This window comes from Suillus plorans (genome assembly GCF_016647745.1).
Source record: "Suillus plorans strain S12 chromosome Unknown HD556scaffold_60, whole genome shotgun sequence".
Lineage (NCBI taxonomy): Eukaryota > Fungi > Basidiomycota > Agaricomycetes > Boletales > Suillaceae > Suillus > Suillus plorans.
Window position 1 is genome coordinate 222812 of NW_024537444.1, and position 27676 is coordinate 250487.

At 48.2% G+C, this 27676-nt stretch overlaps 11 protein-coding genes across 11 annotated transcripts; 9 read left to right on the forward strand and 2 right to left on the reverse strand.

Annotated features, from left to right (window-relative positions):
• The first annotated feature begins 1060 nt into the window (after positions 1 to 1060).
• Positions 1061 to 3354, forward strand: HD556DRAFT_1398982 (uncharacterized protein). The gene is made up of 8 exons (XM_041303777.1): positions 1061 to 1369; positions 1436 to 1521; positions 1570 to 1587; positions 1640 to 1743; positions 1791 to 1813; positions 1864 to 1905; positions 1960 to 2661; positions 2717 to 3354. Exons 1-8 carry the CDS (start codon positions 1254 to 1256, stop codon positions 3144 to 3146), a joined length of 1521 nt encoding a protein of 506 aa, XP_041156400.1. The 5' UTR covers positions 1061 to 1253; the 3' UTR covers positions 3147 to 3354.
• A 2052-nt stretch (positions 3355 to 5406) lies between these two features.
• On the forward strand, positions 5407 to 9288 carry HD556DRAFT_1399000 (SPX domain-containing protein). The gene is made up of 16 exons (XM_041303778.1): positions 5407 to 5646; positions 5698 to 5748; positions 5801 to 6231; positions 6280 to 6643; positions 6696 to 6720; positions 6774 to 7238; positions 7287 to 7393; positions 7443 to 7634; positions 7683 to 7722; positions 7781 to 7831; positions 7879 to 8280; positions 8328 to 8501; positions 8552 to 8724; positions 8780 to 8870; positions 8927 to 8967; positions 9033 to 9288. The coding sequence occupies exons 1-16, from the start codon at positions 5636 to 5638 to the stop codon at positions 9037 to 9039; spliced, it is 2625 nt and encodes an 874-aa protein (XP_041156401.1). The 5' UTR covers positions 5407 to 5635; the 3' UTR covers positions 9040 to 9288.
• A 717-nt stretch (positions 9289 to 10005) lies between these two features.
• Positions 10006 to 10899, forward strand: HD556DRAFT_819734 (uncharacterized protein). The gene is made up of 4 exons (XM_041311725.1): positions 10006 to 10165; positions 10219 to 10523; positions 10574 to 10840; positions 10889 to 10899. The coding sequence occupies exons 1-3, from the start codon at positions 10150 to 10152 to the stop codon at positions 10664 to 10666; spliced, it is 414 nt and encodes a 137-aa protein (XP_041156402.1). The 5' UTR covers positions 10006 to 10149; the 3' UTR covers positions 10667 to 10840; positions 10889 to 10899.
• A 1624-nt stretch (positions 10900 to 12523) lies between these two features.
• Positions 12524 to 12996, forward strand: HD556DRAFT_1447150 (uncharacterized protein; the record flags this gene model as incomplete). Its single annotated transcript, XM_041307209.1, has 4 exons — positions 12524 to 12535; positions 12587 to 12609; positions 12667 to 12838; positions 12892 to 12996. 4 exons carry the CDS (start codon positions 12524 to 12526, stop codon positions 12994 to 12996), a joined length of 312 nt encoding a protein of 103 aa, XP_041156403.1.
• Positions 12997 to 14206: 1210 nt separating this feature from the next.
• HD556DRAFT_1244095 (uncharacterized protein) lies at positions 14207 to 16335 on the forward strand (the record flags this gene model as incomplete). The annotated part of the gene is made up of 2 exons (XM_041298417.1): positions 14207 to 14769; positions 14844 to 16335. The coding sequence occupies 2 exons, from the start codon at positions 14207 to 14209 to the stop codon at positions 16333 to 16335; spliced, it is 2055 nt and encodes a 684-aa protein (XP_041156404.1).
• Positions 16336 to 18411: 2076 nt separating this feature from the next.
• Positions 18412 to 18867, forward strand: HD556DRAFT_819862 (uncharacterized protein). Its single transcript, XM_041311726.1, has 2 exons — positions 18412 to 18679; positions 18737 to 18867. The coding sequence occupies exons 1-2, from the start codon at positions 18519 to 18521 to the stop codon at positions 18828 to 18830; spliced, it is 255 nt and encodes an 84-aa protein (XP_041156405.1). The 5' UTR covers positions 18412 to 18518; the 3' UTR covers positions 18831 to 18867.
• Positions 18802 to 19756, forward strand: HD556DRAFT_819866 (uncharacterized protein). The gene is made up of 2 exons (XM_041311727.1): positions 18802 to 18925; positions 18985 to 19756. Exons 1-2 carry the CDS (start codon positions 18919 to 18921, stop codon positions 19647 to 19649), a joined length of 672 nt encoding a protein of 223 aa, XP_041156406.1. The 5' UTR covers positions 18802 to 18918; the 3' UTR covers positions 19650 to 19756.
• A 524-nt stretch (positions 19757 to 20280) lies between these two features.
• Positions 20281 to 21331, reverse strand: HD556DRAFT_1311482 (Maf Ham1; the record flags this gene model as incomplete). Its single annotated transcript, XM_041300543.1, has 7 exons — positions 20281 to 20409; positions 20460 to 20571; positions 20629 to 20665; positions 20718 to 20882; positions 20933 to 20972; positions 21022 to 21150; positions 21206 to 21331. 7 exons carry the CDS (start codon positions 21329 to 21331, stop codon positions 20281 to 20283), a joined length of 738 nt encoding a protein of 245 aa, XP_041156407.1.
• A 52-nt stretch (positions 21332 to 21383) lies between these two features.
• Positions 21384 to 23435, reverse strand: HD556DRAFT_1297148 (endoplasmic reticulum vesicle transporter-domain-containing protein). The gene is made up of 8 exons (XM_041299440.1): positions 23099 to 23435; positions 22967 to 23037; positions 22878 to 22912; positions 22650 to 22822; positions 22538 to 22600; positions 22387 to 22485; positions 22123 to 22339; positions 21384 to 22073 (listed from the first exon to the last, which is right to left on the reverse strand). The coding sequence occupies exons 1-8, from the start codon at positions 23376 to 23378 to the stop codon at positions 21524 to 21526; spliced, it is 1488 nt and encodes a 495-aa protein (XP_041156408.1). The 5' UTR covers positions 23379 to 23435; the 3' UTR covers positions 21384 to 21523.
• Positions 23436 to 23516: 81 nt separating this feature from the next.
• Positions 23517 to 25013, forward strand: HD556DRAFT_1399043 (uncharacterized protein). The gene is made up of 2 exons (XM_041303779.1): positions 23517 to 24484; positions 24549 to 25013. The coding sequence occupies exons 1-2, from the start codon at positions 23565 to 23567 to the stop codon at positions 24637 to 24639; spliced, it is 1011 nt and encodes a 336-aa protein (XP_041156409.1). The 5' UTR covers positions 23517 to 23564; the 3' UTR covers positions 24640 to 25013.
• A 56-nt stretch (positions 25014 to 25069) lies between these two features.
• Positions 25070 to 27002, forward strand: HD556DRAFT_1399045 (uncharacterized protein). The gene is made up of 3 exons (XM_041303780.1): positions 25070 to 26313; positions 26446 to 26497; positions 26580 to 27002. Exons 1-3 carry the CDS (start codon positions 25107 to 25109, stop codon positions 26716 to 26718), a joined length of 1398 nt encoding a protein of 465 aa, XP_041156410.1. The 5' UTR covers positions 25070 to 25106; the 3' UTR covers positions 26719 to 27002.
• Positions 27003 to 27676: the final 674 nt, after the last annotated feature.

A 27676-nucleotide genomic window follows, 5' to 3' on the forward strand; every position in this document is an offset into this window, starting at 1 on the left:
ACAATGTAAATGGACCTGTGTTTGATGACGAGGTGATGGTAGTCGACGTGAAAAAGGGTCCGTATGAGGAGTAGATTCGTGCGATGGTGCCTCATAATGTCAGGTTTTATTTTTGCGTGTGTTTTCGGTACCGAAGGGCAAATGGCAGGATGCCGGGTCGTTGTTCCGGGGTTTCAGCTGGTTTCGCTGGATCAAAAAATACTAATTAGGAAGAATCCGGAAGGTATCGAGGCAATCGAGGTTTACCAATTTGTGATCGACGCTTCGCCCTTCTGAGGCACCCATGAGCTGATCGAAGCTCGCTTCCAAATCAGGGTATATTGCTCTCATAACAAGATGAGGAGTAACCTCGACCGAGGGAGAGTTCATTGATTCAGGTCCATTTAAAATCATTTGTCAGCAGAATTATATTCAAATAGGAATAGTCGGGGATTATGTAGTACGTTTCCGAGGGTGGGCTCATTTTATGTAAAAATAAATAGAAAAAGGTGTCTCGAAGGGAGCGAGCGAGTGGGATTCTGATGGCGGCCTGAGTCCAGAGTCCATGTGAGTCACTGGTCAAACATGACGCGAGTATCGCATGGAGAGGCCTCGACACTCATTGCATCCTAAATTGGGGTTATTTGTCCGCAGTGTCTCCATGAAAATCATGGGTGAATGCTTCTACCGGAAGAGTGTACAAACCTTGTTCGGTTGTCTTTTCGTCAAATGTGCCTTCCGGCAGCACTTACTCCCTCCATAACACGATTGATGCGGCCGTTTAGTTGACAAGCAGAGTGTGTGACAGATTATTAGTGCCGTCTCCTCGTGATAGGCGACGGTTGACCCACGGAAGCGTGTCACAGGAAATGTCATTGCCAGCCAGCCAGCCACATAATATAATATGTAGCAATTGCAAAGGTGTTTATTAGAAGAATTCTTTCTCGAAGATGCGAAGGGTTCTGAATTCTAAATTTGGTCATGATCGTTTTTTTTTGAACTTGCCGGTGCCGAGGGTTGCCGTCGGGGAAGCGTGCCTCGCGCGATTGCTTGGGCCGGTCAACGCATGTAACAGGTCTATATACGGCATTCATGTAATGCTATCTAGGTATATATGTCAACTACTAGCGTCGATGCCATTTACTTAGATACTAACGACGTGGCCGGAATCCCAATTATTATCATCACTTCCATCAATTCAATTCTGACTCATCATCATCCGCAGACATAACTTATAACAACTCCCTACTCTTCCTTTTTTATTTTACTTCCTCATGGCATCTCCTCCTTCAATGCCTCAACAAGGTCCCCGATTTCGTCCGTACGCAAGTCCAAACCACCAAGTCAGCAAAGGCCGCTATATCACAAGTAATGACCCAAGAGGTTACATGTGAGCTCTCCTTCCACCTCGCCTCACACAGCAACCCACTCATCCATCCATCTCCGACTCACTCAGTCCTGTATATGAATACCCACTAAACGGTCAATGGATTATGATGGACATTGATGATGGTTACATTCTCTGGACGGGCATTTGGAAAGGTGAGACATTCACACTCGCATAGTAATTCAATTATTCACCCATCTCAGCGCTTGGCAATTCAAAGGGTGAGTACACCATCCTACTTCGCCTCCAGCTTGTGTCTCACATCCATCCAAGCCGACATTGTAAAAATGATCGATTCACAGCCTGACTTGGCCCCCGTTATCCGCCGTGTGCGGGGAGGATATTTAAAAATTCAAGGAACATGGATGCCTTACGAGGTGAGCATTTCCGTTTCCTATATACAGCTCTGCTCACTCCATATTAGGTTGCCCTCCGCCTTTCACGACGGTGAGTTCGCGACCTTTGCACCTACGAGCAGCTATTGATTTCGATTCCAGAGTGGGTTGGCCAATTCGTGAAGATCTGGTACCGCTTTTCGGGTACATTTTTTTTTTGCACTGCTACCCTAGGATAGCTGACTTATTTTTTGATAGGCCCACATTCCCAAGCACATGCCTCTCCCCAGACCAACCAGGTTATGGTCAAGTAGTATCCACTGCATCCGGCCGGAGACGATCGCGCCGGAACAACCAAGTGGTCGCACCTGCGCCACCTGTTCCTCGCGATTCGCAATCATCATGGGCCATCCCCGCTGCAGGGCCAAGTGCTCATACCATTCCATCAGCGCATTATCTGCCTCAAGGACAACCAGCTTCCCTTCCATCTATGATGTACAGAGACCCGTCATCTTACTCCCATCCGCAACCCACAAGTCCGCCCCTGCATATCTCTTCTTCTGCATCTCCGATCATGCGCGAGCGCTCAGCGCGGTCGCGATATTCCCCTTACCCTGCTCCACCTTCTCGCAAACCCTCGATTGCAACCAGCGACTCGGTTTCCCTAGACATTCCTTCAATTTCTCTACAGGATATGCATTATGATAGTCGAAATGGCAAGTTCCCCGGAGACCAAATTGTGCTGCCTCCAATCCAACCTTTGGCCCCTCCAAGGCATATTAACACTACATCATATGCATTGCCTCCCATCTCTGCGCTCGAAGACTTGCGAGGGATTTCTACGCACGACTCTGCAGCTGTGCTGGAACGTTTGAAGATGGATGACGAGTATGCCGCGGATGCCAGACACGAGGTCACTCAGTGGCCAAGGCAAATATCAGTGTCTACATCACATCAGCGGTAATTATTTTTCGTACCTGCATGACTCACAATAATAATAACCCTTTTTTATCAGACCACCACAATCCTATCCGCCAAGTTCATGGCCGAAACGCGGATCATCAGGCACCCATCGTTCCTCCTTGGAGGGGCCCTTCTGCGCGGAAACTTATCGAACGCCACATTCGCCGGAGCTCAGCCAGAGCTATCATTCATCTCACGATGGAAGCTCCGTTGATGGCGCATCTCCTGTATCGCCTACAACACCACGTTCTGCCGAAGTCTCGTCGTATAAATCGAGACATGTTGACCAGTTGTCACCCGGGAAACAGCGCGCGCACCCAGGCTATGACACATCGCGGCTGCCATCGCCTCCTGATGCGCAGAGGTACAGCCGCAAGTCAGCTGCTGGGGTTGACCCTCGGCTATCCGCCTGTCGCCATTCTTGCGATGATGACGAGGCTGAATCTGATTCGTCCGTACGAGGGCCACATCGTCCGTGGTAGTGAGTTTGATAACGTTTCATTCATGGTTTTTCTTTCCCTCATGGTCGTACATATTCACGTTCGTCCGCACTGTCGGCCTTAATCATCTTCCGTATTTGATTTTATACTGTCATGTTTACTATCGTCGCATGGATTCAAGCTGCATTGATTTAGTTGTAATATACCAGGGTCACCTATAATAATTTTACTTTGATAGCATGCGCGGTTTTGGACCACTCTTCAGCTTGCTTCAGTTCGAGCGAACTAAGATTTACACAACTACTAGGTTCACGCCCGATTTCAACGTGGAGTCTCGGGGGGCTGAACATTCTGATGTCGGAACATAACATCTGTGAAGATGCTGGATGTTGAAGAAGAGACCCTATCGGGACATCGAACGCAATGAAATAGACATGACAGATTCACGGGGTCGACCTGGATGACACATCTTAATCTATCTTAATCTTCTCGTTCTCCACGATCACTTGCTTGCTGGATCATGTGTATTTACATCCAAAATAAGGAGACTGGATGGTATCGAAGGAACAACACGAGATTCTTGAGTGACCGCATGGCTGATGAAATGGTCGCGTAAGCAGCCGGGCTTTTCGCGGCTGTCAAATTGACATTGTCCGACAAGACTCGTGTGGGGGCCTGAGTCCAGCGGGACTGATACCGGACTACTGGTTGCCCAGGCAAATGACATGGTTGCGATTTGGAATTCTAATGGAACGCATCCTGGTGTGTGGCGGCCGGAGCGGGAGAACAGGGGTCTTAGTGGGGAAACTGTATTCACAGGAGGAAGCAAAAGAGGAGACATAGACACCGGGATCATGCGCAGGTGCCATTTCAAAAGCGTGGATTAGGAAGGCCAAGTTTGACGTTGTGTCAGGGACCTGCTACTGCGGTGCGACAACAGTTAGGCAGTTCTGTAGCCTGAAGTGGATCGCCTGAGAAGACTATTTAGAGCTGAACAATACGTTCGATGGCTGATTGATAAAAATATGGCACACCCAACTTAGAACTGTTGAACATGCGTGAAACACGACTAAGATGTCTTGCTTCATTGGCTTGGCTCAGGGAGTCAGGGAGAACTGGCCAGGTCCCTGATTGCAATATGTTCAGGAAGTTTGATCACATGCTTCGAGATGCACCGCCTGCGCCTGCGCACTCACGGACCATGGAAAGACGATTGTAGATCTGCGCCTCTGTATTAGTCACGTCGGTTATATTCTCGAAGATCTATAATTCGATCATGCGGTGCAGAGAAAATGGAGTAAACGTACCTCGAGATCAAATGCTAGACGCGCGATAGGTGTCAGCTCTGCTATGAGAGATATCATATCGATAGCACCTGTTTTGTGTAGTCAGAAACGCCCACCAAACTAGATCTAAGACGGGAGAGACATAATAGGAGTTTTCACATGCCTCGGCTCTCCATTCATATTTGAAGCTAAGTTGCGGTGCTACTAAATCACAGCACCGGAGAAATGGTTAGCTGTAGCTTGGGTACGTATAGCTGCCCAGTTTACATGCGGCCATGAAACATTTTTAACAGCTTTACCAACGTAAAAGGAATCGGCATCTGGGCGGAAGTTGCCGGTATGACTACCTGAGGGCGCAAGATGCTCATCGTCTAGTGTGCAATATAGCAATCATTATCAATTGATCACCGAGTGAGCAGAGGAACATGGGTCCAATCTCAAAGGAGACAGTGGACATTGACCGAAAGTATCGCGTAAGATAAAGCCGAAGGCAGTTAGGTTACTTAGGTATGATGAAGCGAGGCACAGACCAGGAAATCTATTGTCTGAATGCGTCAATTTGATCTCAGTCTTCGAGGGTACAATGCAAATGCGATAGTTTCGGCTCCTCCTTAGCTCTCGAACCGATATTGACAAGTTGGGCCTTCGAAGCACGGTGACGAGTATTTTTGCCACCTCTGTACCGTCACCCGAAGAAGCACGCACACATTATTTCGGGAATCGGAATGAGGGCAAAGTTTGAATACCACCTGGCTCTACATTCGGGTCCTCCGAGTCAGCGGCAGGCCTCAGGAGCTCAGTACTGCGAAGAATCCAAACGCGCTCACATTTGATGAGATTGGAATTTGGCGCCGTGCGCGTCCGGATGATGTAGATGCCGAGCCTGCAGATGAAGTTCAACGTGTGGGCTTAATGGAATGCGCGATACACGTTTACATTTGAGCGTCCATTGCGCTGGAACAGGCCGGGAATTCCCGCTCACACGACAGTGTGGCTATTTTTGGCAAGCGCGTGTATCTAGCTGCACTCATCAACGAAGGCATCAACACAGCACTGCTGCACCTAGCTTCAACTAGACTCCCCTTTAGCGGCTGTCTATTGTAGCGGCTATCTAAGTTCTAGCCATAGTGTCTGGACACTGGGCTTTGGGCCAGTGTAAAATTTATATCAACGGAGCCAGAAGAAATTCCGCTTAGGTCTCTCGCACCCTCGACATTGAGTGGTGTGGCTCTTCAGGCATTTGCAATGAAATTCAGGTGTGCACCATTCTCGAATTGTAAAACAACAATTTGGTGAGGCTCTGCCAGCTCGGCATTAAAGTTCAATGCTGTCGCAGATTGGTGGGAGGAATACATCGCGTACGTTTGATCCGTCTTATTCAAACACACATGTTCTTAATGTATCTTGAAGCTATGATGTGCTCAAGCGGTACATTTATCAGCTGGAGAAGCGACAGCAACGGCCAGATGGTATAGAACCACCTTATAGTGACTTGGAGGCCAATGAACAGACAACCCTTGTCGACCACAGTGATACACCTGGCGCGGACAGCCTCTTTAAGCCACTACTCGACAAAGAGCTGCAGAAGATTGTGAGGTTTTACGAAGCGCAGGAACAAGAGCTGTTGAATGAACTCGCGGTGTTGGAGCAATCTATCACGCAGCAAGACGAGGCTGGGCTTGAGGCAGGGCTCGATTATATGGATGAAGATGAAGAAGACGAAGAAGAAGATGAGGAAGATGAATACAACATGTTATCCCGATCTGAAGACTACGGAAAAAGGTCCCGACGCAGGCGCCACAAATCCACCTCCGTTGGTTATGGAACGCGGTTTGCAACAGGTCTGCCTTGCAATACCTTGTCATGTCCAGCTAACGCTCGTTGAGCAGGTTCTATTCGCGAGGAATCCACAAATCGCCGCTTTAGCGTCTCTTCTAGCGAGGCGGGAGATCTAGATGCAAGTGTCTTATCCGTTGCCCCGCGCCCACGGTCGGCCTCACGGGTTGTATCTGGTTCGCGTCATGCAAACAGTAGCATGTCGCCGACGGGGAGGGCTCGTAGCCTGGGTAGCCGGCTGAGGACTGTGAAGGACATAACATCTACTGGAGACACCATCTGGACCGCAAAGGGCAGCTATGCCTTGGATACCCGGCTACTCTTCAAGCGAAAAATTACCAACCTTTACATCACTTTATCCTCGCTGAGATCTTATGTGGAAGTCAATTACTCTGGCTTTAGCAAGATTTTGAAAAAGTGAGTTGTTTCTATCTGGTTCGCGCAATATTTGTTGAAGGGGTTTCTTCAGGTATGACAAAGTCGTGTATGGCGAAGTATCTAACATTTTATCGTACCTCGTTCACTCATAGCTTATCATTTCCTTCAGCTCAAAGACCATTACATGCACGAAGTTGTAGAGACATCTGCACCCTTTACAGAAGAGTCGAAAGCCAGAATGTCAGATGCCATCGCCCGACTCACCGAGCTCTATACCAAATGCGTGACAAATGGAGACAAGTCAACAGCACAGCAGCAGCTGAAACTATACCAGCGCGAACACATTGCATGGGAGCGGAATACAGTCTGGCGTCAGATGATCGGGCAACAGCGACACGGTACTATGAACGGATTAGGTGCTCTCATGGGCGCTACACTGGTGCAACAGGAAGAAAGCAGCCTTATTAATGTCCCGACTCCTCTCGGAAGTCTGAAGTTGACAAAGAAGAGGGTGTCACTCACTGTTGCGCTAGTTGTGTTCATCGCTTTACTGAAGATGGACATCGTTGTTGGTGAAGAGGCTAATAAGTGTTTTGCCATACTTGCATTCAGCACTATATTGTGGGCAACAGAGGTGCGAAATGTGCTCCAGCTTCCATTTCTTACTTACCTTCGTATTTAGGCGATACCGTTGTTCGTGACATCGCTTTGCGTTCCCCTCCTGTTGGTATGCTTACGGGTTATACGTGATGACAATGACACTGCCTTGTCTACGCCTGATGCAACAAAGTAAGTTGTCTGAAATCACCCTCTCGGAGATACTGAGTACACGATCCAGGTATATATTCTCTGTTATGTTCTCGCCCACAATCATGCTTCTGATCGGAGGATTCACAATTTCATCGGCTTTGAGCAAAACCAACATAGATCGGATTTTAATCACGAGAGTCCTGAGCTTGGCGGGTTCAAAACCTAGTTCCGTGCTTCTTGCCTTCATGGGTGTCTCCTGTTTTGCGAGTATGTGGATCAGGTAGGCCACGTTTATTCCCGTCACTCACGTGTCGCTAACGTGTTTCAGTAATGTTGCAGCTCCAACATTGTGCTTCACTCTCATCCGAGTAAATGATATGCGTCCTATGTCCGCAGCAACAATTATCTGACTTTTACTGTCTTCAGCCGATCCTGAGAACGCTGCCCCCTGGTTCGGCTTTTGCACCAGCACTAATAGTTTGTTATTTACCATGTGCGGGAGCAACCACTCATGACCCCTACAGCTCGCTATCGCCTTGGCCGCCAACATAGGTGGTCAGAGCTCCCCGATATCGTCTCCACAGAATCTCATTGCCCTCGCGGCGATGGATCCTAAACTCGATTGGGCGAGTTGGTTTGCTGTGGCACTTCCAGTGTCCATAATCTCTATCTTGCTCATCTGGCTGCTGTTGCTTGTGATGTACCGCCCTGCTCGTTCGCCTGACGGGGAAGGAGAGATTGAGATACGGACTATCCGCCCAACAAGGGAATCCTTCACCCTCGAGCAGTATTGGGTTACGTTTGTCTGCTTATTCACGATTACTCTCTGGTGTTTTGAGCACAAAATCGAGGGTCTTGTGGGAGATATGGGTGTTATTGCTATCATCCCGATCGTCGCCTTTTTTGCCACTGGTGTGCTGAAAAAGGTGTGTGCTGAATATATCGGCAATAATACTAACCACGTGTTCTCAAGGACGACTTTGAACAATTCGCTTGGACAATTGTTTTCCTCGCAATGGGCGGAATCGCTCTTGGCAAAGGTGTTACTTCTAGTGGTTTGATGGTGACTATGGATAGGATGATCCATCGCCTGCTCGAGGGTCTCTCCTTGTACACTGTCGTTCTTGTCCTCTCCCCAGTCGTTTTGGTTTGTGGTCACTTGTTGTGGTGTTCGCAGTTTACTCAAACTTCTTTCAGATCGTATCGACATTTATCAGTCATACGATTGCAAGCGTGCTACTGGTTCCCATCGCGAAAGAGGTTGGAGAAAGCCTACCCGGCGACCATGCAAATCTGCTCATTTTTATGACTGGTCTTCTTTGCTCTGTTGGAATGGGTATGCCTGTTTCTGGGTTTCCTAATCAAACTGCGTACGTCCGTCACACAACCACTACGAGTCGAACCTGACGCTTTCTGAATGATCAGCGCCGCTCAAGAGGATGAGCTTGGACGCCTTTATCTCACTAATATGGACTTCTTGAAGAATGGTGTGCCCGCCAGTATTGTCGCCACCTTAGTACGTGGTATACCTTACAACTCAACACGCATGCTTACTTGGTAACGCACGTCTAGGTCGTCGCTACTGTTGGGTTCGTTCTCATGATAGCCATAGGGTGTGTTCTCCTTGTTGACATCTTGAGCGACTGTTAATCTCTATTTCATGACTGGTTCACTTCAGACTCTGATTAATCCTTGGACCATCACCACGCACATGCACGGAGTTCGGGTAATAAAATAAACTAGGGTTCCTGATCGAGATACCCTGCGTGCATCATACCTTGCTATATAATTTACAGCTGCGGAATACTGATAGAATTTTCAATGTCATGTCTTCTTGTAGACTTCACTTCCAGTTTGACTGATATTCTGACGAACAATACTGCATGTCAAGCGAATGACAAGAGGGTGTAGAGGACGAGGATATCTATGAGACATCGTTAACATAACCGACCACTTCAAGGTGCGGCTGCGAAGGAATTAAGCGAATGGTGTAGTTCATAAACAGTTCTGCTTTCCGACTGTCCGCATTGCATTTGGTCCAACGTACAGCCGCGGACACCTCTGGAGTCTGGACAGTCAGGTACGACCCCATCTGTAAGTGCGAGATGGGGTTGTTCTTATCACACTCTCGTCCTTGCGTTATTCGATCTCGATGCGCCTCATGCTCCGTTTCCTGAGTAGTCTTCCATCAGAGACAGGACCGACGCATTGGCATAGCAATCAAGGTCAAGGCCAAGGCGAAAGTAATTAACAAAAGACCAAAGCATAGCAACCAAACTTGCCGTCATGATCCAACAGATCGCATATGCTGGCATATGGCCTAGACTGGTGTTCCTGTGTCTGTAGTAAGGGCACATGGACCATTGAGCTTCCACTTCGTGCGGTGAGGAAATCTGAAGTCATCAGGCCCGGTTCAAGCTTTCAACAGGTGGGCATTGAAGTCGGCGGGATTAGACCATCGTGTTCTATCATAGTCCCTGGCACCTTCCACATGTCACGGAGATAAAGTTTTGATATCATTGACTTGTTGGTATGCGCCTTCAATGGGATCAAGTCGCACGCCCTGTTACGCAGTCTTTTACAGCCACACCATAAAGAAGCTTTGGTAAGGAATCGGAGGCCGAGACTGCGAAGCTACACGGGAGAAGAATGGGGAATGTGAAACAAGTTTTGCACAATTCGCATGTCCAAGCAGTAGTCTCCAAAGTGTCGGAATTCGAAGTCCATCTTGCGCCTAGATGTTCTCGTTAAGCTCGGAGTTATAAAAGTTGTGCGCTGATAGAGGACATCAAGACATGGGAAGTATGCCTGGTAGGGGCCCTGCATTATACTTGGTAAATGATGACCAATTGCGTTCAAAATAGCGGCCTTGCAGCACACAAGAGGAAAAAGAGGGAAGATTGCTGCGAGGCATAACTCACCAGCTGATCTCTTGATCTCCACCTTTACTGTCATCGTACTTTCTAAGAAGCCTAGTTCCGAACGATATAAATGTGCACACCACGCACCTCTCAATGGCAGCTTGAACGCAGCCTTGACTAATCTCGCCAAGTTGGTGCTGGTGTACGCCGTCTCCGTCGCATATATCCCGTCAGCAAGTACCTTTGGCCACCCGCTTCCCTCGACCTTTATTGTCCTCCTCTCCGTCAGCCTCGTCCACGGTCCAGTAGTAAGCGCTGCTCACTTGCAAAAATAGGGATCTCGCCAAGCACTTTGCAGATGTCCCGGACTGTGTGGTTTGAATACCTGACAGACCTTCGACGTACTCGCCCAGACGCTGATACGATAGAATTCAGTACTATTTTCAGCTAGTGATTGATCAATACCTTGACAAGACCTGCAAGAGGTCTATCGTCAGTCCATCCAGAATGTGACCATGCTTGGAGCGTAGGGTATCCAGGCGATTCAAGACAACGAGCTTAACGTTGTTGTCGTATTCTTTGATGACCAGATTAATAAAGCACGAGGCAGCCGCTAATTACGAATGTGAGCAGATATGCGTACAGGACCTGATCGTAAACATACCTTTCACAGCAGCGGGGTTTGCGTGAGTGTAGTGAGCGTCGTGGCAGTTTCATACTTTACTGCAGGTGACGATGAATTCAACAATTTAAACATGCATCTGATGTATCGGGGCCGCAAGACGACAAAAATGAGGATAAACAAAATGGCCTAAATGAAAAGGACTTACTCAGTGCGTCGTGTCATTCTTACAATCCAACCTGATGACTTATATGATACTCATCTGCAACAGCTCGTCTAGACTCGTCAGCTGATCATACACGCTAATCAACCACTCCATAGCTTTAGGCATCGCGCGATGCGCAAGCGGCAAGGAACACAAATGCGTTACGCTTGCACGTCGCGTCAGACTCTGCAGCAATGAAAGTCTGCATGGGCTCGGGGGCATCTGGGATGAGGAGTTCATATTCGCGGTAGATAGTGTACACGGTAAATACGGCGTTCGTGCGGATGCAGGAATGACGGTGCTCGAGACAGCTGCGACGAGCATGGAGTGAACAACGCCTGTGTACATCAGTAACGCGAAGGACAATAATGTTATGGACTTGCGAGCGAGCGAGGCGAGGTGCGCACAAACATAACCAATGACCACCAAGACACTCATTGCAGGGTCATGGAAGATTGAGAGAGGGAATCGCGAATATAAGCGCTGGGAACAACATGGAACTGAGAAGCGCGTCAGCTAGTAACACAATCAACTAGCACCCAGAGGGACGGCATTGAAGACAACAGTACACGAAGTAAGGATGAACGCAGCCCGGCCAGCAAAGAGGTTCAATGATGAGTTCATGCATCACACAGACCGGACAATGGCCTGACAATTGGAGATGCGGCCTTAGATGCATGATGGTGCGAAGCGAAACAGGTACCTGATGAAGCTCAAGATTGATGAACATATTTGAATCAGGTAATGTAACATTTGAGGAGTGAGTTTTGCTGATCACAGTGTTTGAAGCTTGAAGTTTGAACCTCTTGATCGTTTTCTAAAAAGCGTAAACTCTCAGGCCTCAGGCTCCGGCCTCATCGAGTCGGAATTGCAACTCTTCTATGACGTTGTTCTCAAGCTGAAGAAATCCCTCACCCACGAGGAGACCGAGGAGGAGGAAGACACATCTCCGGAAAGTGTCGAGCAGCAGCCTGGGTTGACACGATTTCTCATTCCTAGATCGGTATGTTATGTAATGATTTGTTCACTTTTGCGCTACTCTCATACTCTGTTAGACCGAATCAAGTGCTCGCCGCGCATGGATCGACGCATTCTTCTTCCGCATATCTGCAATGCTACCACCGGATATATCTATATCATAGGCGCATGGTTCTCGATATAGAATACCCTGTGCCAACCACTCGGGTCACCACATTAAATTTCAACACCCTCTCTGGATTCCTGGATTACACTGCCATAGTAATAAGGCAAGACAACGGCGGTGAGTCTACCTTGACCTCCTGTTGACAGGTCGATGCATGCTACAACGTCTCGGAGGATTAACCTCCAAGCTTCTTTACCTTTCTTGTATCTCTTGGCACCTTCCTCACCATACACTGTCCCTCCGGTGCTGTTGTCACCGGCACGTCGTGCTTCTTGTACTTCTTGATATTTTGCTATTTAACGAAGCCCTCGTCTATTGTTACCTCAGCATTGTCTTTATGTCCGCTGAGGTATGTCTTGTTTCGCGTTGTACTTACATAACCTAACTAACTCTCTCGTAGTTCGCATGCGGAAAGCTCCTCGGGTAAGCAGATTGTGTTAGCTTTTAGGTTTACATTTCTAATTCGCTACTTCATCTCAGGCGAAGAATCCTCCGTGGTGCTCTGACCAATGGATTTGAATGGATCTTCCTTATCATGATGTTTGCAGATGATTACAACGGAGCCTCCTTACACAGATCTCGCAGACTCTGCCGTGATACTCTCGGCGCTCATACATGGCATGATTTGATTGCTGCTATTTTGGCATATTGGGTCAGTTTGATGCTAATATGCGTGATTGAATTGTTGACTGATTGGGATGCTAGACTGACCTATCTCCCAATGGTGAAGAGCTATGGTTTATAGCTCTTCAGCCTTGGGAAATAATGATTGGTTTACAGTGGACTAGGGGTCCCAATGGCAAGAGCTAGGCTTTCCGCATAGACTAGGTTCCAGTATGTTGTCATGCTCGCTCTGTCTTTGGGCTGCGAGAGTAGTCCAACGGCGTAGGTGATACATGCATCCAGGTTTTGAACGATCGCCTGAACTCTATTTCCGTCCGCGACACTTATAATGACCAAGCCAAGAAGGTCATCGCTGTGATAGGCAACATCATTCAAATTGGCTCATTCGTTGTCGCGCAGAACTTCTCCATATCACAGCTCTATGCTGGATAAGATACAGTTTCCCAGTAAGTACGTGAACAGACAGATCGCAAAAGTCGTTGAGGAAATCATGTCAAGGTGCGAATATCAATCACAACTGTATTGCGACTCTCTCAGCAAGCACATTTCAGGTATGTGAAGGTGCGTCCTACAACAATTCAAAGGAAGAATTCCTTGTTCTTGCAGATTTATGGACTTTCAATCTTGTTGGAAACTCTATGCACGCATCTTTCTGGATGAGAAGACATGGAAGGTGACGTGACTCAAAAGCTGTGTGGATGGATGCCGATGACGAATGAGCTATCTAAGATACGTTGGCTCGATCCCATCAGATTTGCCAATGCGCAAGGAAGGTCCAACCAGACCATCTCCGAATCTATGGAGTGGCCCTCCATCTCCGCGACCTTGTTGCGATTCTCGAAAGCGCAGATTGCTGATATATTCGCTGACAACGGTATCACCAACTCCTTGTGGGGCGGACTTCAGCTTGACGGAGAAGGCAGAGTTATGGAGAGGTGCATTTGATGCATTGGCGCCAGTATTATTGGTCTTGTGGAGGTTACAGAACGTGCTAGTGAGCCTTGCAAAAAAGGAATTTGAAGTAGCGCAACACTGCATGTCGTTTGCAGCCAAGGCTGTGGTACAATTGAAATTGATGCCGGGAATCTAAGAAAAAATCAATCGGGAGGATGTACATGTTAATATCATATTTGAATACATGTTACAGGGGTCGTGTTGAATAGCTAGTATCAGTTGTCGTCCTTCAACTCGGTCATATGGGCTCTCTCTCTCGACAAAGTGGCTGAAGGAATTAATGGCGGTATGTAGTAGTGACCGGGCTTAACTTTAGTAAGTCATCAAACGAATTTGAAGACTTCTCACGTTTGTTTGTGGGGAATTTGTTCAGACACCGTCGTCGTCGCCGTCGTCCACGATGACGAACACGACTACGTCTTCTAGTCTGCCAACAGTGGCAATGCCGAGCAAGAAGCACCCTACAGTCTTACCAAATGCACATCCGTATGCAATCAAGACGACGTCCTCTGCTGTTCTTTCACGTTCGAACTCATCGCCGCACTCATCACCCTCAGTCAAACACCATTATGTTCCCCCATCGCCAACTCGCCCAAGGCATTATCACGCGTTTTCCCTTTCGTCTGTAGAAGGTGCGAGCGTCAATGAAATTCCTCGACCTTCTCTGTTGCCTGTCCCCCCTTCCTTTCATGCCATCCCTCCAACACGTGCATCTTTCTCTCTCAGTGATGACGCAACACCTTCTCGCAGACTGAAGCGTGCAGACACGCTACCACCCTCCGCAAGTGTGCCTGCTCTCAATAAAAATACTGTTACAGAGGACAATAATCTGCCTCCCAATCCCAAGCACTGGTCCACTGACGACCTCGTTTCACATCTTACCACTTCACTCCGGGCAGGCAGCGAGTTGAGTACCGAAGACCAGGGACGCCTCCTTTGTATGATCAAAGAACAAACTATTACTGGTAGGAATTTTTTGAGATTAACTGACGCTGACCTCGCTAGGTAAGTTGTATGTTCACGTCATTTAGTGTTATACCAATGCAAAGGATCATCTGACGATTATCGTGTGTTTATAGCCTGTCTCTGACACCTGATCAACGAATTTATCTGCTCGACGCTTCCCGCGCCTTGCGCGCAGATGTTCTCCGTGGTCGCATATGGGTGGACTCATACCATTCTAAAGACATATCTGCACACTCAAAGGGTGTTCATACGCGATCCATACGCAGCTCGAATTCGCCTTTCAACTGTGATCTGTACAATTTTTCCACTTCGTCGGTGGATCTAATTCTCCCGCCATCTGCCTCCATAGGAACTGATGGAGACCTTCCGCCATCCCCAGCCGCAACCTTGATTCGCTCCAACTCTGTTTCAGACTCTTCAGCGCAGAGGTACAGAGACCTTGCACGTATGCGAGTCAGGAGACGTGGACAGGTTAAGGGTCTCGTCGACACTTGGGAGCGCGAAAGAGGCGCCATCAGTGGGAGCGAAGGCTCCATGAGCGGCAGTGATGCCGATAGTGACAGTGACATTCCGTCCCCTGGGTCACCTGTTCCTCCTGCCCTCTTAAATTCGACGATCCGTTTAATCAACCCGCCACCTCCATACACATCGCTCAAGGAGATTGGGGATGAACCGACCATCGAGGAGCTCCTAACGTCTCCTGGTCCTATAAAAGGTGCACGCGCTTGGGAAGAGGACTATGGGTTGGGAGAGACCGTCAAGCGGATCCCCGCCAATACACCTACCCCTTTGCCGCTAGCATCTACATCTCCGAGGGTGGCAGCTGCGGTCGAAATCAATGTCGACTCAAACGAGTCTGCAGCAGAATACAACCTCAGCAAGTTCAGTGACCTTGGAAACGGCCGAGCTAATACTCAGAAGCGAATAGTGACCGCGATATTTACCGGAGGCCCCAACAAGATGGACAGTGCGTTGGACAGCATACCTGTAGACGACGTACCTCAGGCCAACTTAGATCCAGGGAAGGTTGTGAGCATCCTTCATGCAGCAGAACTTGAGGTTACTACAGTCGAGTCAGCTGAAGGCGTCTCTCTTCCGCCTGACCAAGTTGTGGCACCTTCTGATAATGATACCGTCATTGCGATACTTGAAGCATCCATCGCATCTACTCGAACGCAGCTTGAAGCCTTCCGAGCACGTCTGGAAGTTGTCGAAGCACAAGTCGCAGCCCAGGAAGTTGTCAACCACGTTTACCTTCGTCCTGAAGAAGCTCGACGACCGCTCGATGATCAACCCACAGACCATTCTTCTGTTCATGATCCATTCCCTACTCCGGACAACGTGGTCTTCTCTGGTTATCATCTTGGATTGAAATCATTTGTGCACTCGATCATTGCTCGCACAATGGGATGGTTGTATCCCTATTCTCGTCCTGGTGCACACCCTCGTCCGGGAGTAAAGACTACACGTTCTGAAGGGCTAAGCTTTCCCCTCGTGCAACTGCGTATTTTACCCGACTTTCGACTATCCTACGTGATCATGTTCTCTTTCGTGCTTTGTGCAGCCATTTTGCGCAAAGTAGGGAAAACAATGCGGAGGCGTTAATCCTGGTACCTATCCAATTGATCGGGTTGATATTCTTGACCCTTGCTCTGCTCCAAATCTGTATATTATTCCTCGTCATCGCAATACCGTATCTGTTATTTGATCTCACCTTCGCCTAGCCCCATCTCAACCCCATCTTGCTTTTTGTTTGCGCTTGTTTTACTTCCAATTTCTTCACTTCGGCTCCCATTTCATCCGATAATTTCTTCCCATAGCATTCTACCTTTACATTGATCATATCATTCACGGCCATTCACAGTTATGTTCTCTGCGCCAATAAATATGCATGTGTGCAACCCCAACTAGCGGCGAGTGCTCACCTTTCCGAACTGTTTCTTTGAAGTACGAGAGTGTTACAGAAAGCTCGTGGTATCTAAGCTTCAATCATTGGTTGGATGTCGTTCATTCGAGTATTGTAAACAATATCACAATTGCTAGTTCGGACAACGTTCTCAACCACCAGGCATGGACTAGGCATGCGCTGCATGGCAAGAACTTCGTCGCCAACTTTTGAATTCAGCTCTCTTCTGCGATTATCACTTTCGCCAATAGCTGTCGAAAAATTAGAAATTGTGTGTAAGAAGGTTGTGTGGTAAGTTATTAACCGATTTATGCCGTTCGGATTCATGCAAACTCTCTGACACTTCAGTGATAATACATGACTAGTAGAAGACAAGGCATAGGGCATATCGACTTTTACAGCTTTTACCTTTAGACTTGTATTTACCTTCTTGACAGTATCAGCTTCGACACCATGTGCAACGCAATCCGTCTTTGTACCTTCTTGCTTCTCGACCACACGAACCATCCGCTCGTCCATTCGCCGGTATCATTACCTAACATCATGGTCTCTCGTATTTAGTTCGCGTCGTCCCATCACATACCTCAGTGTTGTTCTCGAACTTACTGAGGTATGTCATATCTCTTACTCGCAGCTCACTCGTACTGATGCAACCTATCATGTGCTCTCGCTAGGTAGATTATCTTCAATATAGTATTGTTCTCGAACTTACTGAGCGTGTGCTCTCGCTAGTTGCACTAGCATAAACAGGGCATACATACATCTTCCTGGGACCGGCTCCTCGCACTTCGAGGACAGCTAGCACCACGGGGGACTCCCAGCTTGCGCCTCTTGCCCAGTTACAAAATGAACTCCTTTTCGATATCTTTCGACAAGGCGCTGGGGAAGCTCCTAGTACAAGTGGCTCCCTTCCATTCGAGTTGGCTGTTTCTGGAGTACGCAGGGCTTGGCGCTGCATTAGCCTCTCACCAGAATTTTGGATCTACGTATTCATCACATCCAAGACACCGCCGGAACATCTCTTTACATATCTTAGACGCTCATCAAATCACGCCTTGGCCATCAGCCGACAGCTAGGTCATGTGATGTGTTGGAGAAGCTACGTAGATGGCCAAATATAAAAATTCAGTGAGTTTGAAATTTGAACTCGTCAACTGATCTCCAAGTTGATCCCCACCCTCATGTCTTCTACGAAGCGTAAACTCTCCGATCTCAGTGGAATTGCAACTCGCCTACGACTCTCTTTCTAAGCTGAAGAAATGCATTATCCACGAGGAGACCGAGGAAGACCCATCTCCAGAAAGCTTCGAGCAGCACGATGCTCCCTCTGTTGGGGTCGAGGCTGGAAAGGCCTAAGGTATGACTCGCATCACGAAACGCCTTCCATTGGCTCACTCCCTACAGACTTTTAACTTCTCCAGTGTGACCATGGAGGACTTGACCAAGTTGAACATTGAGATCGAGCGCGTTAATCACCTGAAGCCCAATTTTGATGAACGTGGCAGGGTAGCTACTGACATCGGACGGAATGAGACATTCCAAAAAACGTAGGTGAAGACTCTGCGTTTTTAGAAAGTCTCATTCCTAGAGTGGTATGTTAATGATTTGTTCACTTGTGTGCTACTCGTCGATCTACGCACGTGCGCTTGATTCCTTTCATGAGCTCGCGCATAGATCGACATGTTCTTCTTCCGCGCATCTACAATGCTACCAGCGGATAGGCACATTGTTCTCAATATAGAACACGCTATACCAGCCACTTATCAGCTCATCAAGTTTGTAGACTCTCTGGAATCGTGGATTACACTGTCGTAGTAGAAAGTGAACGCAACGCTATGTAGTAAGTATACTTTGACTTATCTTATCTCAATCTCCCACCTCAATGTTTCCGCTAGAGTACTTTCTGAAAGGCATGAACCTCCATGAGATGAAAAAGTATAGTAATCCACCCGACTTCTTCGTTATGGAAGCCAAGTTATTCAATCCCTTGGACCACATTGCCCAGGCAGCGTCTGAGATGTTCGCGTGCGGAAGGTTTCTCGAGTAAGCAGAATCTGTTAGCTTTTAGGTTCACATTTCTAAGTCGCTACTTCATCTCAGGCGAAGAGTCATCCGTGGTGCTCTGACCAATGGATATCAATGGATCTTCCTTATCATGACGTTCGCGGACGATTGCCTCCTTACAGCGATCTGACATACTCTCCGACAAGGATCTCAACTTCGTGTCGACAAAATTGTAGCTTGCAATCTCGACCACCAGTGGTTGAAGAATAACTTGACCCATGTTGAGTTCATAACCATTTCATGCGGATCTGGTAGCAATGACCGAATCTATGGCGCACGAGCAGTGATGCTTTTTCGAGCGTTGGAGGCAGTTCCACGCCGAATACCTTGCCTCACCCTCGACAACCTGAGATTATCAGATTCAGGTCTGGGCTCCATGATCACAGCTGGCGTCAAAATAGGGGCAGAGCAAGTGATCCTGTGCATAAACATAGACGCTTTGGCTGCCATCGATGACGATTGCCAGACCATCGTTATCAAGCAATGCGATTCTGTTCATGATCTTCAGAGTATCTCGTTACCTTCCTCATCAAAATCACTGGAGTTGGACAGGTGCGGTAGCAAAGAACCGCGGCGGGTACCCGATGCCCGTATGTGGGACGGTGATACAGTCACCATCACGAACAGCCACTCCTCCTGCATAGAGATCGTCTTACATCTCCTCGGCGCACCATTCAATGATCATGTTTGTTCCCTGTGGCGCCATGTCACTACTCTCAAGCTCGTAGCCAACGGCCCTTTCGTGCCGTTGACTTTACTGAAGGCGATGATCACCAGCCGGCAGGGGGCTGCGGGGCAGAACAATTTGCCAGGGAAGAACGACGAGGATAATGTGGAATTAGAAGGTGTGCGTCCGCTCATGGTGTTCCATGTGCATGGGGGACAACATATGACACACGAGGAGAGAGCGTGGTTCAAGAAACGGGTGAAGGACTTCGTATGGAGGTGAGGGGTGGTTTGTATGCATGGGCCGTTCCAAAGACACGTATGTAGTAGTAAGATTATCAATATTTAGGCTGACGACCACTATAAGCAATACTGAGTGTTTCATACTTATGTCCTCTTCAGGTTTCCCACTGCGTGATCAAACAGCAACAAAGTCTATTCCGCCTAGCATCCTCTTCGTAGATTGGTCCGGCCCCCCGGCGCCCAGGCTGCATAAGTACTCGGGAAGCTACTTCTCGGCATCTAGCACATATGCCATCGAATACATTCTAATCGCTTTCGTCTAAGAAATGGTCACGAGTCTACGCTCGCTGCACTTGTTACCAGTTTTACATCTATGTTTGTAGAAAGTATCCACTCAGAATCTCGCGCACGTGAGATGCGTACTCAAATCGAAGGTGAATGCGCATTTCAGGGACGCAGGATTTGTTAGATGTAAACGTTTTTCAGTGTGAGTCACCACGCGCATTTCATATTAACGAAGGATTCACCCAGCTATGTGCTTCGCATGGCCTTCGATGGGTTCTCCTACATGAGGCTTCCAGACTTGCAATCAAGATGGGAAATCCACGCGTCGTCTATTACTGTCCAATTATAGAGTCTCGAAGTACTCCATCCTACCTATTTACGAGAATTTATATCGCGAGAAAGTCTTCGTCTTCCTCAACGAGGATTTCTAGGAGCTTGAAAAATGAGGCCCCAGGAAAACCCATAACGTTGTAAAAGTCGCCATCAATCTTGCGAATGAGCAAGTTGCCACGACCCTGTCGTCTGCGTGAATGTCATGTTGCGCACAAGTTCGAGAGAGACTAACTTGGACTGCAAAGCCTCCTGCCCGATCTAGACCTTCCTCGCTGTCGACGTACGCCTGAAGTAGATGTTCCGGATTGTCCCCGAAGAATACCAATGTCCGTTCATCTATAGATCTATGTGCGTGACAGCAATTCGGTCAATAGGGCATACTCAAAGAGAAAAAAGCCTACTTGATCTCATATCCAGGAGCGCTCAAGATTGGATATACTGAAACAGAGGTTAGAACAGAAGAATACTAAAAATCAGAATTGTCACATACCAAGTGAAACACCCGTTACGACCTCACAAACACTCCCATTCAGGTCCATCAGCATGCGCATGTTATCCTGTTTCGAGGATGGTTTCTCGAGGAGCTCTTGCCGCACACCCGTCTCCATCTCAATGGACGTCGATGGTAGGGCATGAGTGAAGACGACGGTATCCGCTGATAGAGTATTAGGTCGCTTAGATGGCAACTTTCCAGAGGGCACATACCACCGATGACGAGATCTGGTGGGTCGTCTGGCGCATCTGTCTTGTACAAGTTGTGGAAATATAGGTGAAATTGAAAGCAACGAACGTACCAGTAATCTTTGATACACCTCCACTGCTTTCTGGGTCGCAGTGGAAACGGGATATTCGTGAATATCCTCGAAAGAAGAGATAGGGAGATCCTCAGCAAACGTCGATGGGACAATTTCGGGTGCTAAGCCCTGTCTATATGTCATCTAGTGGTCGACTTCAAGAAATGCTAGGTTGTGTTCGTACCAGCGTTTGGAGTATCTCCTTTCTCCTTGGGCTTGCAGAAGCAAGAATGACGCGTTTGTTGGTCAGTTTCTGGACGGCAGGTGTTTTGAGAGCGGTTGGCAGAACGGCATTGCGTTGAGGTGCCATAGCTGATCTGAGATGTCTGACCTCAAGTTGTATGATGCTTATTATGTAAAGGGTCGTGAGCAATTGTGCAACCTAGGCCTGCTGACTCTCATTCTTCACATATTGGTCACATGTGAGCTGTTATTGGCAACTAACTCTCCGGGCGATCCAGATTTCTCAGTAATAGCAGACAGTACTATACTAAGTATCCCGTTAATCATCCTTCTTACCCGAGGGTGGTGGGCCCACAGCCGGGGACATAAGCGGTGAAGGAACGGCGAAGGGCGAACTGAGTCCTCCGCTAACACTTCGTGAGATATTGACTGACTTCCCCTGCTTATGTCCTCTCCCACTCGGCGGCGGGCCAAACGCCGCCCCACCAAAGCCAAGTCCAACGCCTGTTCCTGGTGTCGGTGGGACACTCGCACTGCTAGTCAAGGGAGGTGCAGATAGATATGGTGAATAGGGATATGGACTTTGGCCGGTGAATCCACCTGAGGCGGGCGTATTCGCGTAGGATGCGTACGGTGAGGAGGAACCTTCGACGACCCAACCTGGGCCTTGTCTGACGACATTCGTCGAGTTTTGTGCAGTGGAACGTACACGTAACTGTCCGCCGGCCCATTTTCGCTTCACACCAGTAGCTTCAGCGGCTACAATTCCCGGAGTGGTATCTGCCCCTGAGACGGCGTCCGCTGCGCGAATGGCAACACGAACGAAATACTGCGCGCAGGTGAAAACACCACCAATGACACCAACACAGCTACGAGGATATGTCAATCTTGAGTAATGAAGCAAGAAGATTCCCCTACCGTATTATGAATTGTACCAACGAGGTTGTGCGCTGGTGGATGCTGATAACCATTGGATCGAGATCGAACTTGAAGAAAATACCGGGGACTCCTTCATTGTGCTCCAGCTTACGGGTGTAGTGAGTAACGCTGTATTGGTTTGTCTCGAGAGGCCGACTTCGGGGGGCAATGTATGTAGTTGGAACCACATGCAAGAAGTATTGGTACACCATGAACGCTGTTAGTCGATGAGTCTGAGTACGAACTGAGAGGGAAAAAACGTACGGTCTTTTGCGATCTCAACTGAGTAGTCAAGGGGTTGAGAGATATCGGGGAAGTATGGTCCGAACGAAAACTCGCTGATCACATGGGACAAGTTCATCTCTGGAAAATATTATAGCATCCATACTCATTGAACGTGGTTGCGACTACTCACTATTGTGTTCCACATGGATGTGACTATTATAGCCATGTCCGAGCGTTGTAATATGTAAATTAGCTGGTCATATTATTAATAAGAGAAGGGGGAGCATAGAGGGTCAACATACCAGTCACTTTCTTGACCTGTAGGGACCCATAAATACGACATGCACTTCCATCCTTCTCGTGGTTATATGTAGGGCGAAACTCAGGTTCAGCGCGGCGGAACCAAGAGAAGAGTCCACGCGACTTTCTGGATTGTGAGATTGCCTGGCGAGCAGAAAGAGCCTTGGCATGTTCCCTGAGTAGCGATTGAAGGGTAAGGGGTGAAAACGCTCATAGAAATTATGACTTACTTGAGAGTTGTTGCTTGGCCAATATCGAAATGAGTCTGTTAAGGTAAGTTAGATGAATACTCGCCTTGTGGAAGATATATCAAACGTACACCCTCCCGACGGAACGCATTGCTGAGGAATAAGCGGTCACCAACTACATCACGCAAGTCCACACTAAGATCTGCGACAGGTCTCTGGTTCAGGGGCAGAAGCTCTGTGATTAAGGGAGTGGAAGGACTCACATTGACAAGGCATATTGACTACCACATCAACGTTCACATTCAATTGGGACTGGCCCTGCGAGTCTATGCTGAATTCATAATCTGGCCAACCCCAGATGTACTCTCCAATATCATTTAATACAAGTAGGAGTGCGATGAGAGCGACCAAAAGAGTGAAGAAACCGCGGGATTCTGAGCGGGCCTTGTAGGTTGAAGGAAGTTTTGGGAATGCGTCGAAGCGTGCGAGAGGAACAACAGCATCGAGCTGGTCTAGTATGGAGGGTTGATTCTCCCCGGACATCGATGACGGTGAGCCCTGCAGTAGCAGAGCAAGCTAAAGTTAATCGTAGTAGTAAGTGTAAACAAGTGCTAGAGCATCGTACCGACGTGTCATTAATAAGGACCCCGAATACCTCTAGTCATATTATTATTACATCTTGCTCAGTGCTGATCATCGTCGATTTCATCGACTTTATCATCATCGACAATGACGACAAAACGCAAAAATTCAGATACGATCGATCTGACAACGTCTTCTACATTGTCTACACCGTTACCGGCGCCATCTACTAGCAGAAACCGTCTTCCGCGCTCTGCTACCAGCTCCAGGAGTAGCTCACAGACTTCTCGTTCACAGAGTGGCGGGCCAAGACCAAACGAAGACACGATATTGCTACCAGATCATGCAGAAGAAGACCTCTCGGATCACAGGAGAAAGAGACGAAGAGTTGATTTCGGCGGAGAAGACCAGAACAACGTGCATCAGCTGCATGAAGCACGTCCGAGTCTACTCTCCAATCCCCCAGAGAATAATGTCTTAGAGGCGAGCACCTCGTCACAGGTCGCATCAAGGTCGCTGCTGTCTAGTTGGAATATGGCTCCCGATCTCATGCTAGGATCATCTTCATCCCTGGACGAGGAACTGGTTGACCAACCACCGCTCACCCAAGAGTCAGTAGCATCCCAGGCTTATTCAGATGCTGCAGATGCAGGAACTGAAGTTGACATCATGTATCAAAGGGGAACATCCCAATCAGTCTCCGAAATAACCAATGATCCTCCAGACGACGTAGTATTGGTCAGCCCCACATTGTCACCGCGTCGAACTCAGCCTTCACTGCGCCCAATCGTCATCGATGATCCTATTCCCCTAGAGATGACGGGTACATTCACACCCGAACCAGCTAGTCAGGACCCTCATGCTTTCCCCCTGAACGCCACATCTTCCTCATCGTCTGCGCCGGAGCTACTATCCGCTTATACGTGTCCCATTTGCTTCTCACCTCCCACTAACGCAACTCTGACACCTTGCGGTCACATTTGCTGTGGAGCATGCCTCTTTGCTGCTGTTAAATCCACTGTAAAGCGGAACATGGTGATTGCTATGGACAGAGCCCCTGTTCCAAGGTCAATATTTATCTTTCACACTTTTTACGCCATTGTAATTCATCATTTGACCGATCATACTCAGATGCCCCGTTTGCCGCGCTGAAATACCTGGGTGGGATGGACGAGGGGGAGGGGTAGTTGGATTGAAAGTGGAGGTTGTTTATTCTCTTTGAATTTGAGCACGCCTCGTGTGAAGCACACATGCATATGTTATATTCACCATGCTTGAGACACAACATCTTCTGGTCGAGACCATATAATTCCAATAACGACCCTTCTAGAAATCACATAGCAGTGCAATCATGACTGTCCCTTTCCGTGTCATCGCGGTCGCCACGAAACCAAATACTTCTGTGACTGATTGAAACGCCATGTCGTTTCAGCGTGGTTGTATTGATATTAACGATCGATCATGGTCGAGCCCGAGTCCGTACATGAATATACAGCCTCTTCATAATAGGTAATTACTCCCTCGAACTCGCCTTCACTGCGACATGGCAAAATCATTAAATATTCCACTCAGCGAATTAAATGCACAGTAGCAAGGCGACGAAGCGAGCATCGGTTACGTTCTCGGCATATTTGTGCGTAAGTGCGGTTTGTTTGGCAAAAGCTTTCGATCCAAACAACCCAAAACCTGATGATCACAACTTCACAACTTGATAAGATAACATCAAGCGCTACATCAACAATCTCTCATTTTCAACGTCAAGATTTTTTCCAGTTCGCAACAGACATGAGCGCCCGCCAGTCTTTTGTTCCTCGTTCAGCATCTCGTGCTTCTACCCATGCAGACACTGAACATCCGTTTGATATGTCGCTCCGTAACCAGAATTCCCTAGGCCAGCCCCAACGTACTGGCGGCAACCAGAATGAACTTGACTCAATGCAACCAAAAACAGACTCAGAAAAAAAGGCTCGCTTTTCCGGGCTTATCGGGAAGAAACTCGCTGGAAAACTCGGCTCCGGAGATCATCCAGCGGTCGTAGACGCGTCGTTCTCTAGCGCGTCTGGGCGTTTCAGCGGAATCTATCGCCCCGATATGCAATCCTTAGCCATTTCACGCAGGTCTAGCTCTCCATTCTGCGGAAAAGGCTCGCCTTTTGTTCCATCTTCCAATCCTGGTATATCCTTTGCTCGACCGACGTCGCCTATGGCAAAATCTGCATCACACAGAGGAGATTTGACCATTTCAGGTCTCAAAGACGCGCATATATCCACACCAGGTGTCTCAGGGCTCATTTCTACTTCTCGTGTTATTGCAGCGCCTGTCCCTAGCTATGGGTCGATTCACGATGGCAGGCACGATGACGAACACACATTCAGCTCCAACAAATCTTCCCTAGCCAAGTCACAGCCTGCGCAACTCCTTGAGAGAATCCACGAAGACGTCGAGCCAGAGACAGTAAACGAAGAGGAAGACGAAGCGCTGTTTGACGCTCGCAGGACAAACGTTGTTGCGCATCCCGTGTTGCGCAGGGTGAAGCGCACCATACAAAGCACTCAGGAGGACGAGGCTGGTTTCTCACCCCCTGACGAGATTGGATATATGCGTACAGTCAAACGGGCCAAGATCGACGAGTTTCCCAGCGAATTGGGAGATAGCCGTCCTGACGACACTAGCCACTCCGGCATCGACCATACTCAATTACAGCCTGATCTTGATGACAATACGGCTCGTCAATCTTCACATCCCACGGGCCAAACTGGCGCGGGTGCCGCGGAGGAACTCTCTCTCGATGGCATGTTTGCGAACATGGATTCGTTCCTGGACGTGGACACTTACATGGGCCTCATTCACAAGTGGACTACCTGCTCAAGGGAAGAGTGGCTTCAAGGCTCTGAAGGTGCGCGGCTGTTTCCTTGTTTCTTTGCATTTTTTTGCTTCTGCCCCTTTCTGCCTATCAAATTTCCGTCAAATTCTTGTTCACACAACATCTGATTTGTTGTTCAAATGGGTGCTAACTGCAGTCGTGTAGAAATTGTCGACCAGTTTAAAGATATCATTGACTCCGTGAAGGAGAACCTCACGTGCGTGCCTTTTCAAACACATCATGTCCCTGTCTTGGGGTGGAGTCACTGATCATGATCACACCTCCTGTTTATTATATAGAGCCAACGTCACTCTTTACTCACGTCTGGACGACCAAGTGCGCGATCGCCGTGAGGAACAGGCTCAGCTCACCGACCATATGAGGCGAGGATTGGGATCGGCCAGGACGGATCTGATCGCTATTTGCCGGGGGAAGTAAATTGAGGCTGTGTGGTTAATGCTGCGGTGGGATGCTTATACGAGGTGCCTTTTCACCTCCTATACCGAAGACAACTTGGACTTCATATGAGATTATGCATGTGCTTCGTAGAACTCAGCGATTCTAGTTTTCAAATGTCAATTTGCAAAATCGCAATCCTATCTTTTTCTTTAGATCTCAGGGTGAAGTGAACGGTAAAGACGTCGGAGTCGGACGTCGAGTTTGTTTTTTCAAATCCGGAATGGGACCATTGGAAGGCTCCTATGTAACATTGACTGTAGCAGACTCATCTAAGAATATTTTCGTTTCCTCGGCCTCTAACGGCGACGATTTAAATCCGGAGCATTTTCCGCTCAATCGTACGCTGGTAACGTCATACTAGAGCGCCGATAACGACGATTCATTTTTATGCAAGAATGATCAAGCAGTACCTTGGCAATCGTCGCGCACAAAATTAGCACTCTTGCCTCATCGTCTCCTCCCTCATGCCAAGATAAGCCTTAGAACGCCTTAGACCACTTTGCCAGTTGCCTGCAGACATCCAATTCAGGAATATTTCTCACACTAACAAATAAGGTACGGCAATTTCTCAAGTTCCCGCCACTCACCACTTGTCACGGTAGGTGCTTGCGGCAGCCTTGTGTTTATCCAGTAACTTTGTAACGCAAGGCTCAGGCGTCAATGCTTTAATGCACCTTATCTCTCTGGTCACGCCGATAGAAGGTCTCCCTGAGACTTCTACCGACTTCTATCTCCCAAAGCGAGGATACCTCGTGCACAAATCACCGTGGCGCTCTATCAGAAGTCTTTTTTCAGCATAGAACAGGAGAAGCGTTCGTTGCACCATGAAATACAGCCGTTCAGTCATTGGTGCAAGTAATCACCGGTCCCTGTGAAGACTGTTAGGCCTAGGTCGCACCACAAGTCATACAGACAATATGTTGCTGTACTCAGACGT

Bases quoted from the DNA above. Each gene is read 5' to 3' on its own strand.
- HD556DRAFT_1398982 (XM_041303777.1), top strand. From the start codon at position 1,254: ATGGCATCTCCTCCTTCAATGCCTCAACAAGGTCCCCGATTTCGTCCG. The intron at 1,370-1,435 runs GTGAGCTCTCCT...CGACTCACTCAG, and splicing joins AATGACCCAAGAGGTTACAT to TCCTGTATATGAATACCCAC. The intron at 1,906-1,959 runs GTACATTTTTTT...ATTTTTTGATAG, and splicing joins GATCTGGTACCGCTTTTCGG to GCCCACATTCCCAAGCACAT.
- HD556DRAFT_1399000 (XM_041303778.1), top strand. The intron at 6,644-6,695 runs GTGAGTTGTTTC...GGGTTTCTTCAG, and splicing joins TTTAGCAAGATTTTGAAAAA to GTATGACAAAGTCGTGTATG. The intron at 7,832-7,878 runs GTTTGTTATTTA...TGACCCCTACAG, and splicing joins CTTTTGCACCAGCACTAATA to CTCGCTATCGCCTTGGCCGC.
- HD556DRAFT_819734 (XM_041311725.1), top strand. The intron at 10,524-10,573 runs GTAAGCGCTGCT...AGCACTTTGCAG, and splicing joins GCCTCGTCCACGGTCCAGTA to ATGTCCCGGACTGTGTGGTT.
- HD556DRAFT_819862 (XM_041311726.1), top strand. From the start codon at position 18,519: ATGTTTCCGCTAGAGTACTTTCTGAAAGGCATGAACCTCCATGAGATG. The intron at 18,680-18,736 runs GTAAGCAGAATC...ACTTCATCTCAG, and splicing joins GCGTGCGGAAGGTTTCTCGA to GCGAAGAGTCATCCGTGGTG.
- HD556DRAFT_1297148 (XM_041299440.1), bottom strand. From the start codon at position 23,378: ATGTCCGGGGAGAATCAACCCTCCATACTAGACCAGCTCGATGCTGTT. The intron at 22,601-22,649 runs GTATGTTGACCC...TAATATGACCAG, and splicing joins ACAGGTCAAGAAAGTGACTG to CTAATTTACATATTACAACG. The intron at 22,074-22,122 runs GTAGGGGAATCT...ATATCCTCGTAG, and splicing joins TTGGTACAATTCATAATACG to CTGTGTTGGTGTCATTGGTG.
- HD556DRAFT_1399043 (XM_041303779.1), top strand. From the start codon at position 23,565: ATGACGACAAAACGCAAAAATTCAGATACGATCGATCTGACAACGTCT. The intron at 24,485-24,548 runs GTCAATATTTAT...GATCATACTCAG, and splicing joins GACAGAGCCCCTGTTCCAAG to ATGCCCCGTTTGCCGCGCTG.
- HD556DRAFT_1399045 (XM_041303780.1), top strand. From the start codon at position 25,107: ATGATCACAACTTCACAACTTGATAAGATAACATCAAGCGCTACATCA. The intron at 26,314-26,445 runs GTGCGCGGCTGT...GCAGTCGTGTAG, and splicing joins GTGGCTTCAAGGCTCTGAAG to AAATTGTCGACCAGTTTAAA. The intron at 26,498-26,579 runs GTGCGTGCCTTT...TTTATTATATAG, and splicing joins TCCGTGAAGGAGAACCTCAC to AGCCAACGTCACTCTTTACT.